The sequence below is a fragment of the Carex rostrata genome, chromosome 21, assembly GCF_964058835.1.
Source record: "Carex rostrata chromosome 21, lpCarRost1.2, whole genome shotgun sequence".
Taxonomy (NCBI): Eukaryota; Viridiplantae; Streptophyta; class Magnoliopsida; order Poales; family Cyperaceae; genus Carex; species Carex rostrata.
This window is the reverse complement of record NC_135938.1, coordinates 4,409,745-4,427,345: the sequence shown is the minus strand read 5'-3', so window position 1 is coordinate 4,427,345 and position 17,601 is coordinate 4,409,745. Positions and strand designations below refer to the sequence as shown.

Genomic DNA, 17,601 nt, shown 5'->3' with positions numbered 1-17,601 from the left:
GCTTTCACACCACTCAAATTCAAAGGCTCTTACGCCAACCCAAATAAAGGCTTCCACGCCACCCGAATAAAAGCTTCCATGCCAACTCAAATAAAGGCTTCCACGCCATCCAAACCAAAGGCTTCCATGCCACCCAAACAAAGGCTTCCACGCCAACCCAAATTAAAGGCTTCCACGCCACCCAAATAAAGGCTTCCACGCCACCCAAATAAAGGCTTCCACGCCATCCGAATACAAAGGCTTTCACGTCAACCCAAGTCAAAGGCTACCACGCCATCCAAACAAAAGGCTTCCATGCCACCCTGATAATACATAAATTCAGCTAAAACCCTTGCATGTAATAGGCACCCCAAGGGAAGGAAAACCCTATAGAAGCCACGGGCACATGATACGCCCTGGTCTAAACCCTCTGCGCCAGTCTGACCCGTAGGCTGTCGAAGTGTTTCAGACACCCACTCAAGTAGTCCGGTGTCGCCCATGACATATATGTTCAGTTAAAGTCCTTGCATGAAACAGGCACCCCAAACAAAAGCCCTAGAAAATCCTAAGCACCCTCAAATCAGCTAAAGCCCTCGTATGAAACAGGCACCCCCAAATTAAACAAAAGTCCTAGAAAATCCTAGGCATACACCATTAGTATGCCCCCCGAGGGTTGAATCAGTACTACCCCTCTGATTCAGTATCACCCTCTATTCTTAATTGTACTTTCGATACCCTACCCTAATTGTGTCATTTCGTCTAGCCCTTTAATCGGAGGTTCCTGGGTACTACCCAGGGTAATTAACGGCAGGGGCTTGCACCTGCTGGAAGGAAAAGAATCCCCACAATCAAATAATAAGCTTCCTCCCCGTTACCTACTCAAGGGAGGAAGTGTATCTGCAGAGACGTTCGCGTCGGTCTACACAAAAATAACAGGCCAACAAAAATGCCTCAACGAGTTGCTACAAAGGCCTTAAATTGGAGTTGTATTGGGGTTGCAACCACCCTTTCCTCTTGCCATCTAGAGACACAACTAGACTGCAGCAAACTCCTTCAATTGAAGTGTTGTATTAGGGTTGCAATTATTTTCATTCTCTTGCCATATGGACAAAAATGCCTCAACAAGTTGCTACAAAGGCCTTAAATTGGAGTTGTATTGGGGTTGCAACCACCCTTTTCTCTTGCCATCTAGAGATACAATTAGACTGCAGCAAACTCTTTCAATTGGAGTGTTGTATTAGGGTTGCAATTATTTTCATTCTCTTGCCATATGGAGACACTACTAGTGTGCCACAAATACCTTCAATTAGAGTGTTGTATTAGCGTTGCAACTACCACCTTCCCGTAACATTTGGGGACACTACTGGAGTGCTTCAAAGACCTTAAATTGGAGTATTGTATTAGGATTGCAACTACCATCTTCTCTTGCCATATGATGATACAACTAGAGTACTGCATAGACCTTAAATTAGAGTGCTATATTAGAGTTGCAATTACCCTTTTCTCTTGTCATATGAAGACACTACTAGAGTGCTACAAAGACATTCAATTGGAGCATTGTATTAGTGTTGCAATTACCCTCTTTTCTTTTTTCATATAGAGACACTAATAGTGTACTGTAAAGACTTTCAATCGGAATGTTGTATTAGGGTTACAACTACCCTCTTCTCTTGTCATATGGAGACACTACTAGTATACTACAAATAACTTTAATTGTAGTATTGTATTAGGGTTGCAGTTACCCTCTTCTCTTGTCATATGCAGACACCACTAGAGTGTTAGAAATACCTTTAATTTGAGTGTTGTTATAAGGTTGCAACCACTCTCTTTTCTTGTCATATGGAGACATTACTAATGTGCTGCAAATACCTTCAATTGGAGTGTTGAATTAGGATTGCAAATATCTTCTTACCTTACCATCCGGAGACAATACTAGTGTGCTGCTAACATCTTCAATTGAAGCGTTGTAATTCAGTGTCACCAAAAAAAGTATAATTGAATCCCTCCTCTTTAAAAAATTCAGATTTTATATTCTAACACGCTCAATCTAAATTTTTAGTTCTGCCCTGCCAAAGGAGGCGCGGAGCCCGGTCTCAGAAACCGGAAGAACAAAATGCAAAAAGGGGAAATAGAGGACCGCGAAAGAAAAGAAGAAAAAAGAATTGGGCCGAAGGATGGGTTTAAGGAGAAAAGAAACTAGAGTACTGGTCCAAGAAACAAGATAGCCCGGAAAAAAGTAAGGAAAAGGGGCAGGAGAAAAAATTCTGGTGGGCTGAAATTTTTTATTATAATAGTATTCTTATTAAAGTTCAGATATAAAGATGTATAATTATGATAATATATATTTAAAAGAAATAACGACTAAGACTGTTCATACATTTGATGCAGTAGATACTCATGCACATATTTTACAGTACCGACGGTATGATGGCACAATTTGACATTTAACAAAATGAATAATATGCACATAACGAGTGACCACAAGTTTTGCATCTTCTATGTTCCATTGATAGATAGCCAGATTTTTATTTTAATATCGCATGACAACTTAGCACATCTCTGTGTGCATATTTTGTAACCTAAGCATATTTCTAATTATTTTCTAAATTTTTTAATTTACATGTTTTTCCGAAGATGAGGGTTCAAATGCCTCCATTTTTTGTGCCTCCACCATGCCTTCATTTTTTAAAACTTTAATAACTCAAAATTTAAAACTTAAAAGTCAAAATAAAACCGTTAGATGTGGCCTATGTTATTTCAATTTTGTTAGATATGTCAAAATAAAAAATTATCACATTTCAATTTTGTTTTTATGCGAATCAATTAAGTTGAAAAATCAACGTCTAGAAATTATCCACATTAGTACTTTTTTTACAAGCTCTTGATGACAACCAAAATAAAATTAAAATATCATAATTTTTTACATGTGCATAGATGAAATAACGTAGATAATATCCAACGGTTTTATTTTTTACTTTTAAGTTTTAAGTTTTAAATTTTGAAGGCATAAAAATAGAGGCATTTACCACAGAAATTGTCGACTAAATAATATTATTTTCCAAATAATTAATGAAATCTCATTTGTAAGACAACGGAACATGCGCTGCAGAATAACAGGCCGGATCAACGCCCATCCCATCACCTAATATTAAAATATGTTAAATATGCAAACTAGTTACCGTTATTGTATCATAATCCCAAAGCACTTCATAAAAAAAATAAAAAAATAATTCAGTATTAGAAGTTAGTAAATGGGACCTTTCCATTGTTCTTCTCTCTCATTATCTACGTATTTATTTAATTGCCACTTGAGCCTCTCAGATTTATATTTTATAGAAAGAAGAAAAAAAATGTAAACAACTTGAAGAATACGAAAGTAAAAAAGAAAAAATTAATAAATACTATTGCTGGGGGGACTCCTTGCTGCGTCCTCCCCAGAAAGAAAGAAAAAGAAAAAAAAAATTCGAAAACGAAAAGTAACCAACTTTTCTCCCTTTTTTTTTTCCTTCGAAATTTACATTGAACCCCCTCATTTTGAGCTCCGCTCTTAAATATGACCCTATTTGTGTCGGTTCAAATCTGAATCACGAGCACGTGAGCCTGCCTATTTCCTTCTTTGATTTTGTGAGAACTGTTGTGGTGTGGGCCTCGGTGTGTGGAGATGCCACAACATGATCAAAGAACAGTCAGAAGGAACACCTTTTAGTTTCGTCCCATCTTCTAGGACCACCTCCTGTACAAACTTTATTGAATCCTGAAATTTGCCATGACCAATCAAAAGTTGTTTATCAGTGCCTATTCATTCCAATGTTTTATTCTATTCTAATAATAGTACCAGTAAATGCAATCGTTTCTCAATAAATAATCTGCCACGTTAAATTGGTGAAAGATCTACTTGTAATTTGTAAATGACATATCAGAGAGCTAGGGCATTAATAATTGATGTTTAGATGACACCAAAAGAATGCGACAAACTATTGGCCTAAATAGAATTATATTTATGAAAACAGGTAAAATTTAAAACAAACGATTCCCCTCTCCATAACTGGATAAAAATAAGGTACTCAGGACTAGTAGCTACCAGTAACCTATCAGAAAATGAAAGCTAAAAAGTAAAACAAAGATTGATTAGAATCCAAGAAAGCTAGTAAAGGTTGTTGAAACAAACTCCTCTGCAAACCAACCAATTTAATGTCCAAACAATGGGAGGTCCCAAAAATGAATGGGTCCCCATGCAAAGTTTAGCGTTTGGTAGGATGTCAAGCTGGGACAGCTAAGGAGGAGGTTAGATTGATGTTTCGGTGCATAAATTGAAAGAAAGTTAATTATTGAGCTTAAAAGTAAATATTCCCTATTAAAATTAAAAAAAAATTCCCTAGTCTTTTTTCCAGATTATGGACTTTGTTTTCCAATAAATTAAACAATACTCCATCAGCACTTTTCCTATCCCAAATTCCCAAGTCCCCAATTGTACAGTTATTCAATGTACTAAACAGAATATCAACTGGTACAGTTTAGTTCTCTTCAAAAATTGGGCAATATTTACTTTGATCCAAGGATAGAAATTGGAGATACATAATTGGCTAAATGCTAGGAAGCATCTAACATATATTGAGTTAAATACAAACTTCAAGTAATTGACTAATTGTTTTAATATTTTGGGTAGTTTATTCCTTTTCTTAGGAGTTGTGCTAACAAGAGAAGCGAATGTGTAGAAATTTGAAGAAATGAACCAAAAAGGAATAAAAAGGGAAGAACTCACCCTGCAATTAACCCTGTTACAAGTGTACTCTGTTACTTTCACAGATTTAATTCATGACAAACAATCATCTATTTCTATACTCTAAACTCAGAAAAAGAAATTCCATAATTTGACCAGTAGTGATCTCATTATATCATCATAGAATTTGAAAAGTCAACAGATGTCAAGATATTTATGATCACTGCAATACAATCTCACCAAGAATTTATGCTCACTTTAATTGAAAACTGTAATTAATACAAAGCCAGATCTGTAGTTTTTTTATAAACGCCAATGCCAATAAATTTGTGAAGTAGCAACTTTAGGAAATGAAAATGAATAAGGCCCCACATATAATCGCCCTTCTCACAACCTAACAGGTCATATACTAGAGCAGATTATCCTATTAAAATATTTATGTTCATTTTTTTTTCTATGATGTAGTTTGGTACTTCTCAATTGAGAAACTCACCAAACACCTACAGGTACATGGAGCTATCAGTCAAATAGACCTTACAATAAGACAAAATCATGTAACTAAAACTCAAAATAGTTAATTCAGTTCAGTTATAATAAAATAATAATCTAACAAACTAAAAACTCAGTTTGAACTATTCCACCTTCTAGACTTAACGGTATAATTAGTTCAGTTATAATAAACATATAATCTAACAAACTGAAAACTCAGTTTGAGCAATTCGACCATCTAAACCCTTGAACATGTCCAATTTTAATGTATAGTTAACTAAGTTTAGTTATAATAAAAATATAATCTAACAAAGTAAAGACCCAGTTTGAGCAATTCCACCATCTAAACCCTTGAACATGTCCGATTTTAATGTATAGTTAACTAAGTTTAGTTATAATAAAGATATAATCTAACAAAGTCAAGACCCAGTTTAAGCAATTCCACCATCTAAACCCTTGAACATGTCCAATTTAAACGGTATGGTCAGATTAAAAAATGACATCAATTAAAAGTAGGTCTATTAGCTTTCAAGTAATATATAGAAACATATGTACGGACTTGTTATTTGACAAATGCACAAGTGTATTGACCAATTCGGAGTCAAAGAAGAAGGTCCAATGAGATTTTAACTACGCTTGGATCTTGATATAAAAATAATGCGCATAATTAATTGGAATCCGCAAGTGGTTATTAGTTATTTCTAGTGAAATAAAGAAATTAAGATAAGGCACTAAATTAAAATGCCGTGGACTAAAATTTCCAACAGGGGTTGTTTTAATTTATTCCTTGAAGAAAAGAGAGGAAACAAAATATTATAAAGGATCGTAGTTTATTTTAGATAAAGTGGATAAAAGATTTAATTTACCCTTCTTCGAGGGATTGTATAATAATAATTTCATAACTAGTGCGATATCTACAAATTGGAGGAATAAATGCGAAAAATAATTAATAAGAGACATAAAGGGTCACGGGGCTGACCTGCGACGTGTCTGGCAAAGAGGTAGGTCGACCCCACCGCTCAGGGTCCCAAAGGATTGAGCTGTTGAACGCGAATCCCGAGGCGTCTATAGGGTGCGGTCTCTGCCCCGCCCTGGAGCTGGCCCCACCTCCGGTGGCAGTATTTGAACTGGCATCGACCCCACTAGCGTAATTCACGGTCTTGGTGGTCCCTACGCTCGTGTCTTTTGTGAACCAACCGACAACCTTTGAGTCTCTGCACAATGGGCCCTCTATCGTTACTCTTCTCCTGTTTGCCGACAGCCTCGCCACTGGCCACGTGCCAAATACACTGTAACAACAAAGACATAAAGGAGTTCATTTACATGCATGTCCCTAAGAAATGATATTACTGCGCAAGTACTTCTACCTTCCTTTTCTAAAATACCAGTACTTGTAATTTAGGGTGCTACAGAAATAACAGCATTAATTTGGGTTGAGATGATAAGGTTCAGCGAATTTTTTTTATAAACCAAAATAAAATTTCTCATAAGACCAATGTGATTATTTTTTTTTTTACAAAAATCAATTAAAATGTCATTTCGCTTCCGATTTTTTTTTTGAGACCGAAATGAAATTTTGAATCCAGATGTATTTTTTTTTTCTCGAAATGGTATTTCGGACTTAAAAAAAAAGAATGAAATAATATTTCAGTTATTATGATTTTTGTAAAAAAAAAAAAAAAAAAAACATGTTAGTTTCATCAAAAAAAAATTCTAATTATGGTTTATAAAAAAAAATTCAAGGTTCAGCCGTTCAAACCAAAAGGGTAAAGCGGAGACGCTTCTTTTGAGGAGAATCTTTGTTTAGTAAAGAAGCAAAATTAATCTGGAGGGTATAATTGAAATTTATGGAATCCGATGTGGGTAAACTGGAAACTTTGCGTGATGTTCACGTTTTACTGGTTATATTGGTGCAAGAAATGATTGGTGGCACCACCTCATTCACGTGTGGAGAGTGCATGGTATTGTTCGTTACAGATCCCCCTCTCATTTTGCCGCGTGTACACGCAAAGTTACAAAATTACCACTGACCAAAAGTACCCTCCAGTACCAAGAGGCAGCCAGTCATGTATCTAAAAATGCCAGATTTCTCTCAAAAAAATACTAGAAAAAGAGAAAGGAAAACAGCAAAATATTTAACAAATGTACTCTCTGAACTATGTCCGACAAATTCAGGGGTATTAGGAACATTTTTTTTTTAATTTCAGGAATAAAGATCATGTTTGCAATTTTAGATTTCGACAAATACAGTATGAGAAATCTATCTAATTATTACGTGGCAAAAGTTTTTGTGACCCTCTTACGTAGTAAATATTTGGACCAATTCCTACCGATTCAGTGATGCGGTGGCATTATGGGCAGGGCAGGTACAATTATCTATGAAGCCCCACATATTTCGCCGACAACAAAGGAATGTAGAAAAGATTAAACTAATTGTTTATGCAACAACAACAAGAGAGAGATGCATGTGCTTGGGATCATAAAGAAATCCGAAAAGTTGGGTGAGAGTTGGAGACGAAATTAAGTGCTTAGCGAAAAGCAAAAAGAAAAGAATAGAACGGCATTATTTAACGTGCCCATAAATAAAGAAGGATTTGAGGTGTCTATCTATTGATTTCAAACTCGGTTCTTCGGTGGCATTTGCTTTCCAAAGAAGTGTAGCTGCTGTGTTCTTTGCACGGATTTCAGTTTCAGCAACACCATAAATTGTTAACTTGTGATAGTATAACGTTGAGCATTAAAGGTGCTACGCAAGCTATTGCCACAAAAGAACCATCTACCAAAAACTATCAATAATATTTTCTTGTTACAAACGCGTAGCCAGTTAATGATAACATTCCCAAGGGATAAATGATAAAAATATTATTTAGTTCTCCTTGATAATGAATATTAACACGAGTAATCATTGAACGTCAACAGCTGGGCATTGACCGGCAATTCTGGTAAGTTTGTTTAGTATTTAAATTTGTTTAAGATCAATTAGTTTTAAAAAAGTATAATGTTTTGAAAACTGGTATTCATTTATAGTAAAAAGGAATATAACAGGGTAACCAGTAATGATAACGACAGGACATAGACCTTAAAACACTCACCGAAAAATTATTTTTTTGTTTTTTATTACTAAGATAATGAAATGTTGCAGTATATACTTATACAGTACGAATACAAATTATACACAAAAATAGGTAAAGTATATTTTAGTTTCCCGGCCAGGCTTTTATATAATAATGTAATTCTTTCCATCAAAGAAAGGAATAAATTATAAGAAGAATCAACTCTCCCAAGTAATTAAACGTGCAAGCGAGCATATGATGATTATATTCTTCACATTCATGAAACAAGTGATAATCATACGGCGGTCAAAATATTAATACACAAACAACTTTCAATGCCAATAATAAGCACCTCCTTTGACATGTTTAAACTATTAATATATACCAACAACATATACTTGTTTAATTAAGCCCAAAATTCATCACCTCTCGCTTTAGTTTCTCTAATCTCTAATAATTAATATATGATTAACTGTCATAAATAGGAAAACAGGGACCAACCAAAAAGTAAATGCAGCATTACTGGGTTAATTAAAAGAAAATTGAAGATTTCAAAAAGGATATACTTAGTATACAATTAATATGCCAATTTCTTACTTCTTCTACATGCATGAGGGAAACTTGAATACGTAATAATTATAGCAATTTTCTGGATTTTCGGAGTCAAATCAGAAATTAGATACAACACAATTTCAATTGTAACTTCCATTGCCTCTCAGAAAGGGCAAGATATTTCTTTTAAAATTTAAACTACGGGAGCCTGGTGACCTAGTCTTGGGTCAAAGATATACCGCAAGGTTTACTAAGCCAGAGAGAATTTAAAAAGCGCACACAATTCCAAGCACGACAGACTGAGACTTAATCAAACGCGAATTTAATCTATTTTAACGCTCTAGTCCACAGTCCACACGTTTGTGCCAATTGAACCCCTCTTTTCAAATTTCGAAATTTGATTGGTTAATACCACCCATTGTTTCGAAACAGATGTTAGCATCATGACTAAAATAGCAGGTCAAATTGTAAAACATTAAATTCAAAACGAAGAATAATGTGCAAGAAAAATAAATTTATAAAAAAATTCACGAAAAAGAAAGGAGATAAGGTATACTTACTCGATCCGTCTGATTTCCTCAAAAAACTGGAGATCGTAAACAGTGTCGAGATCAGCAAAATGCACGATTCCAGTAAGGCGGTGGTGCTCTACGTGGCTAAGCGCGACATTCCTCTGGTGGTGCCTCTCTGCAATCGGATTGGTGAAATTCTCTTTGAATGTGAGGTGCCGGTACATGATCCCAGTGCGGCGCAACATGTCAGCCGTCGATGTCGCCTCCCTGTGCGCCTCCACCACGATCCACACTATTGGGGACCGCACCAGCCGCAAGGTGTGCGCCAGCCGGGTCAATGCTGCCTCCTTAAACCGGTCCTTTGGCCGGGTCGTGGTCACTATTATCAGCAAACCCGGTGGGTTTGAATTCGCGAGGTCGTCGTTAATAGATTCCGGTTTGGGATCAGGGATAGACTGGGTTTTGATTTCGGGTACGGATTGAGTGAGGAGAGGGGAGGGGAGGGTCCTATTAGGGGTGGCAGTCTTTTCAAGGGCTTGGATTCGATTGGGCTTGATGAAATTGGTGATTGGATGGTAGAAATTGGAGGTGGGGTGAGTGGTGGTGGGAGCGAAGCCGGTGAAGAATCCCATGACGAAGCAGAGGGAGAAATGCACCAGAGCTTTCTTCCATAGCTGGATCTTCTTTTTCGACCGATCCACCGATCCCATGCTTAGAAACAGACCTTCGTTTTGTTTCTTCGACAGCTCCGATTGCGGGTTTTGAAAGCAAGATGAAAAGGGAAAGGAAAGGAAGTGAGGAGAGCAAAGAGGAAGGGAATAAATTGGGTGGAGGGTGGTGTGTGTGGGTGTGGGTGTGGGGGAGAGAGAGAGAGAGAGGAGAAAGAAATGAGAAGGTTGGTGGAAGAAGTGAGAGGTTTTATTGGGGTATATCGTGGGGATGAATAGTGGAAGGAGGTAATAAGAAAACAAATGGATAGTGGCACTGCCATATTATTCTGTGGGGAAAGTAAAGTATTCTCGCGTGTGTAGATTATCTGACGTTTGCATCCCAAATAAAATTAATAAATTTAATCCGGTGGGGTATTGATGTCAGTAACCCGCCATATTAAATGATGTATGTACGGAAGTGGGGATTACTGACCGAGTAGGCAATGGAAGGCGGGAGCACAACGGCTCAATGCGATGGGCAGGTGCGCAGGTCTGAGTCTAATCATTGGGACATTTAGGTGCGGTGGGGTTTGTTTTTGGCGAGCGGTCTCGTCTCTGTTTCCGTCGAGCTTCTAGTTTTCTAGGCTTCTTTAGGTTTCGGAATTTCATTTTCTCTTCTCTTTCGGGCAGTTGGGCAGTTCAGTGTTCTTTCTTTTTCTTTTCGGTTTTCTCTCGCTCTCTTTTTTCGGCTTACTCGTTCTAATAACTCCTGAAATCCTGACATTTCGTTTTAGTTGAATTAATTCGTTTGTGGAATATGTAGAAATATATTCAAATTTCGTTTCAAATTTTAAATAATGAAAAACTGTATTTGTGGACAGGGGCGGATCCATGTACATCTAGGGGGTAGCTGCCTTCTCCTGGATTTTGAATTTTAGTAGAGATATGGATGTTCCGATCGATTTTGCTTCTCTAAAAAATTTATTGTCCCCTCTGAATGTTTAATTTTTAATTCGGGTTAAATTTAGAGTTAAAGTTAAAATAAATTTTTTTAATTATGATTGGTTATTATAATTATATGTTAGAAAATCAGATATTATAAGTTAGTGTATTAGAACGTATAAGTTAAAACATTGTTTTTTTATCGAGTATCTAATTAGTTAACGGATTTAAATTCGATTAATTATTTAAACTCAATTCTGTATTTTCTTTGCCTTTCCTGACAAAAATTGTTTATTTACCTTTTTATATTAGCTAGTGGAGCTTGCCTTATAAGCGATGGTGGATCTAGACACTAACACAAAGACTAAGCATATACAAAGAGTTAATAAAATTAATTTTATAAGGAAATATTGCCTCGTTTTTAAATATTTTGTTTTGAATGTTAGGCGGGTTTACATTTTTACTTTATTTATTCAGATCAAGTCAAAAGAAATTATGAATTGTGGAAAAATTTACCCGTGCCTAATTGTGCCTACTTTTTACAAATTTTACTTTAATTAAAATTGAGCACGCCCCAAAATTTACATCACAGCAACAAAAAATATTTAATTATTGTCTTCTGTGAAATTAAAATAATTATTTGGCATAGAGCATAAATAGCAAAATAGAAACTTAGCATGTACCAGTTTAGTAATAATAATGTAATTTATAAGAGCTGGGCTAGTATGTTGTGCGTATTTCGTGGCATGTTGACATATTGTGCTATAGTTTTTAAAAATATAATGAATATATTTTAATGACAAATTCAAAAAATTAAAACTGATTGATCAACTTCACGAATAATGTAAAATTTATAATTGTTGAAATTATTTAATATAAAGTCAAACAATAGAAAATAAATGCATTGTAATCAACTTATACTTTGTTTTTATTTACTTACCTTTATATTAAATGAATTCAAAAAAATATAATTTTTCATGTAAACACATTGTTTCTGAAGTAGATTAGATTCAACAATTTGAATGTCGTATCTACATTTTCTTAATTATAAATCATTTATTTTGTATTTTATAAGTCATTATCATTGGATGGAGAGTAGAGGAAGGAAGGGAATGGAAATAAAATAAAACTCTATGTTGAATCGTGTTTGGTTGACAAAATTATATTGGAGATGAATGGTACAAGAGGTGAAATGTTTAACCATGTATCATTATAATCAATAAAATTGGTTCCCTCCCAATTTGGAGCATAACGGATGGAAATAAATTTTGTTGCAAATATTTTTTTTGAAAAAATAACACAAATGCTCAACTCAATATCTTACCTATATAATTCTCATACTAGTATCATACCTGTGCGTTGCAACGAGGACATACTATAAGAAAAAAATATCAATGAAAATAATAATAATTATCCAAAAATTAAGACACGTATTAATAGCTCGATTCGAATCTAATATCAAATATCGTACAACAATTCAATATCGACATATAATATGATATCAAAAAACATAAATAAAAAGTGTTATCGTGTGTATGTATAGGATACACACACATATTATAAGAGAAATATATATTCGCACACACGTTCCAATTTATATTTTTCTTTGTTTCCAATTTATATTCCTCTTCTTCTTTGTTTCCAATTTAGAATACACACACACATTGATATGTTATATATTGGAAATATATTCTAAACTGCCCACAACAATATGTATAGAAACAAAGAAAAATAAATAAGGAAATAAAAAAATAATAATTTCCATTGTGATCTGTATAGAAACGAAGAAGAAGTAAGAAAACAAAGAAATAAGAAAATGAAAGGTGGTGTCTTCTCAATTAAAGATGAGAAATATGGAAACAAATAAATAAGGGAACAGATAAATATATAGCTAAATTTCAGAATTTGTTCAATTTTAATTGTAATGTATCGTGTAATAGCACATGTAGTGAGTATGTTTTTAATTAAATTTAGACTTCTATACATAAAACCCATGCATTTAATCAAAAGAAGACCAATTATGTAATTTGAGAGTTAAGATCAAATCCGAAGTTTCATCTTTCAATCGTAGCCGTTGGCGGATCGGACACCCAACGTGCTTAATAATAGAATGGAGATAAGTTTTTTTTGTCACAATCCTATAACAGCCACTGAATTTTTTATTAACGTTCTAAATTTTAATCAACGAAACAAGAAGTAAGATGGAAAGTAAAATTAAAATTATTTTTTCTTATTAATCATCAAAACACGAAGAGATTAAATATGTTAATCTTCCTTTCTATTTCATTCTATTCTTTACCTCTCCTTCCTCTACTCTCCATCCAAACAGGGTGTTGATTGTATTACTTCATCACCAGACCTTGATAAGTTTGATATTTTTATAATAAAAAAAAAAGATGTCAATTGAATTTTAAATGAAATAAAACAAAATGTTACTTTGTATATAGCAATTTATGACATCATTAAACTCCGGACCCTGTTTCTCTACAGAATCCTTTAATTATAAAATGCACTTAAAGTTGAAGTGGACAGTTTCTATACAATGGTTTTCATATTATTGGCGTTCACCTAAAGAAATTATAAATGTCATAATATTATTTTATTTCAATGCAGAAAGTAATCTTACCTAACAATTTTCTTATCCGGAATTAAATTTAAATTTTTATTGCAATTTTTTTTGACAAAAATAAAATAAAATACTATTGACACACATAAATAAAAGCTCTTGAACCGTGGTCAATTCAATCTGGAAAACCGAAAAATACTTACACAAAATAAATAAAATTTCGATCTATATAAAATTTATATATGATTAGTTGATTACATATAGATTATATCAAATTTCATGTATTTCAATTATATAATCTAGAAAAAACAACAGTTCAGTTTTGTTGACACATGAGGTGACACAGAATTTCTCAAACTTCATCAAATTTCAACATAATTCATCTAAATCATATAATAATATACTTATAATTTTGACTTTTTTATTTATAAATATCTGGAAGCTGATAACAGTATCCGTACTGTACTCGTATCATAATTACCATAACTACCCGGGGAGACAACAAAACCTCTAGCACTAAATTTTTTTTTTTCCTAAAGTATTAAGACTCATGCAAGAAAGTATTTACACCTATGAAGTAAATGATTTTACATAAATAATTCTCCCCAATCAAAGCTCCTAAAACGTACCCGCACCATAAATACTTGTGGGGACCACTCAAACTACATGGGTGTCACATAATTTTAGAAGTTTCTCCATTCAATTTCGTCTATATTTCTGACGATTTGTGAGGAATTTGTGAATCTAAAACCACGAACATCTCCTACGCAATTTTTTATTTCAAATGAGATCCATGATGACGTACTTTCGTCTAAAAGTGTGAATATCAAGTATTGCAAATATTTATAGCTATGAACTGAAGTACTTGTACCTATGTGGTCAACTATTTTTGTTAGAGGAATGTTAACGTGGGGATGATTGGGGAATGTTGATGTGGTGATACAGAGTCCCCACTACTTTATTAAAGAAATATTGATGTGGGAATAATTGGAGGACTGAAAAATAGATGATCATAACAAGTTACGTATCAAAGTATTAATAACTTAATTTTTGAATGTTAATATCTTATCTTTCAAGTACTTATATACATGAAGGTTGACGTGATGACAAGTACAAGAACTGAGAAAGGATAATCGTATAATTTGTGTACATCATAGAAGAAGAGTGTTGTAAGAATTTTAAGATAATAATTAATGAAAACTATAATATATAATTTCTCTATAAAAGAGTTGTTGGAATTTTGAAAATACTGAAGTAAAAGTATTCAAATAATTATTTTAAATATTTATAGTCATTTAATCCTCAAATTTATTTAATTTTAAATGTGTCCCTTTCCATAAAATATTATATCGAAACATTAAATCAATATAATAAGTAGTTCATAACAAGAAAACACGTTTCCTTGCAAAAATATCATGGTACTTTTTAATTACCAAAACATTCCGTCGACAGTCAATTAGGTCCTCCAAAAGTTAGAAATTTAGCATTATTCCCCAATTGTCAACTCATTCTCAGAGAGCGGGAGGCGATCAATATTAAAATTTAAAAAAAAAAATTAGAGACAGAGCTTGACTTTCACATTATAAATGCCAAACATAGATAGTGATCAATTATGTAAAATTTTCATACTAAGAATGAGATCAATTATACATTATCTATAACATTTTACTCTAAATTATATAAAAAATTATACATAAATACAAAATTAATAAAAATAATAATAATAAACAATTGACCCCATTTACGATAAATACCTTCATATCTGAATAAATCATCTCATAAATCTTGACCCTGATCAAACGATCCACAATCCAACATCAACTGAATTTTTAAAGATTTGATCCGATATGTATCAAACACTTCGCTCCTTTTTATTATATTTTTCTCGAACAAAGTCCGGAGACTGAATTGACATATTCCGCTACCTGATATTGACACTAGTGTTTACTCACCAAATTTGATGCAGAAATAATAATAATGACAAAAACTAAATTACTATGTTAACCCATGCGCGTTTCCTTCAGGTCATTGACTGGACCAAGAATGCGCCAAATTGGAACCCAACTCAGACCCAACTAAGATTTATTTATTTATTATTCTTTTTAGAACGGCCCCAGCTATTATGCAATCCCTAGAATCAGGGGAACAACCAAAAGGAGGTATTTATTCTTTCTTTTCTTTTATGCTAAGCTTGTGCGCGTTCTCGCTTGTTCTCTTCTCCTTTCCAGATGCTAGAAATTGGGGAATTTGCCTCATAAAAAAATCTATTATTATTATTATTATTTTTGGAAGGCAACGCGGCATCCGAATGGGAAAAAGTGGTGCGGTGTGTGGAATTGAGAGATTGAGACAGTCAGACAGTGCATCTGTGCCTGGCATTTTGAAATGAAATGATGATGATTTGAACAAGGTCAAAAATGTTAGAAATTGCATGAAGATTATAATATTATTATATGATCAATTATTGTTGCGGAACTCCAGCATGATGGCCCCAAGAAGAAACCAAGGTAGTGTACGGTGTACGACTAATTCACAAATAATAGATTATGCATTTTCCTTTTCGTTCTATAAATTTATTGCAAAACAACATGACGAGACTACGAGAGCCATAGAAATGTGAATCCGTATCATCTCAGGTACCTAAGGTGCAAGTGTCAAATCTGGATCGTTCTTTTTACCTTACACGAATCTCAAAGCAGACTCCCTATAGTTTCAATAGGCACTAGATCTAATTTGAATCAACTGAGATTAATCCGGACCGTCTGTTTTTTTGGATTGTATGTCAGGTACCTGGGGAGAAGCGGACTCGTAGAAATGTATGGTTTTAGACTAATTCATAGATCGCATATTCCAATTTTGGGTCAAAAGGCTGTTTTTTTGTTTTTATAATTTTTTATACAACATACATGTTTTTTTAAACAGTGGCATTTTTGCATTTGAACCGTATAAGTGTAGAATATTTTTTTTCAATTGCGCTCTTTAAATATATAATTTTGACTATTTTCTCGTATTTAATGTTCAATTATTTACACTAATTTCATTTTTTATATAAGAACAAGGCAAGATGGTTTTCAAATTGAGCAAGTTTCTTTCTTTCTACCTTTTAATTTTTTTTTTTGATAAACCATATATTTTAGTAGATAACAAATCAAATAAATAGTTATAGCTCAACTGACATATCCAGCAGGTGATTTTTTTTTTCTAAAAAAATATACATATTTTGTTCATGCCTCCATCAATACTACACAGAATGTTCTAATTGTGGTTACTCATAATTTATTCAGAAAAAAAAAAAGATCATGGTTGGAGAATAGAGTTGGTTAGAAATGAATTAGATAGTTTAAATTAATTAAATCAAATGGGAGACTCTAAGGATAGCTTTAGAAGCACATGCATGAGAAATTTTTTATTAGTAGAAATTATAAAATTTAGACGTACAAAAATAAAAAAAAGAACAAAATTTTGATTTTCTATGAATATAGAGGATTTTGTGTCGCATAAAATTAACCCTTTTATGAATCGGACTCATTGAGTCCGATCTTACTATATTTGATACAAATGAAATACTCTTTCTATTTTTATAAGTCTGAATTTTATAATTCTATGAATAAAAAATTTCCACATGCAAGTGGTTACAATTCCAATTTTTATGTAGAATTGAACCAGTTTGTAGTGGAGATGTAGGAATATATGTTCAGTTCCTTGAGCACTTTAATTGGTGTCGGTTGCGGTGTTGCTGGATTTGTCGGGTTCGGGTATAACCACGTCATTTGCCCGCAATCCCGCATGGATCTGTAGATAGTCTTGGATATTGTGTGGCGGTTTTTAAGTAACAATATTTTAATATCGTACTCGCATTTCATCTATATTATTATTTTAGTTATGGTGTGGTTATACAAAATTAATTCATGAAATTACGATTTTTATATTTATTTTGTACAAATATCAATATTTTGATAAATAATTCGCAATATAAAACAATGAACTATTCACTTATACACTCTAATCATTGGATTCACATCCACTAAAGTACCCTACTGCATAGAATGAGAAATTTGCACATCCGCTCTAACTTGCGCGAATCTTACATAATCTGGTATACTTCAGATATGAAGATGGTATACTTCCCTAATCACTG

At 33.5% G+C, this 17,601-nt stretch overlaps 1 protein-coding gene across 1 annotated transcript; it reads right to left on the bottom strand.

Moving 5' to 3' along the window:
• Nucleotides 1-3,160: 3,160 nt before the first annotated feature.
• On the bottom strand, nt 3,161-10,223 carry LOC144573317 (putative beta-1,4-xylosyltransferase GT43A). Its single transcript, XM_078323064.1, has 3 exons — nt 9,354-10,223; nt 6,168-6,477; nt 3,161-3,733 (listed from the first exon to the last, which is right to left on the bottom strand). Exons 1-3 carry the CDS (start codon nt 10,013-10,015, stop codon nt 3,584-3,586), a joined length of 1,122 nt encoding a protein of 373 aa, XP_078179190.1. The 5' UTR covers nt 10,016-10,223; the 3' UTR covers nt 3,161-3,583.
• Nucleotides 10,224-17,601: the final 7,378 nt, after the last annotated feature.

What these genes read in the sequence shown, in the direction of transcription:
- LOC144573317 (XM_078323064.1), bottom strand. Translation starts at nt 10,015, where the DNA reads ATGGGATCGGTGGATCGGTCGAAAAAGAAGATCCAGCTATGGAAGAAA. An exon ending in GAGGAAATCAGACGGATCGA is followed by an intron (nt 6,478 to 9,353) that starts GTAAGTATACCT and finishes TTGTTGTTACAG; the next exon opens with TGTATTTGGCACGTGGCCAG. An exon ending in CTTTGCCAGACACGTCGCAG is followed by an intron (nt 3,734 to 6,167) that starts GTCAGCCCCGTG and finishes GGCAAATTTCAG; the next exon opens with GATTCAATAAAGTTTGTACA.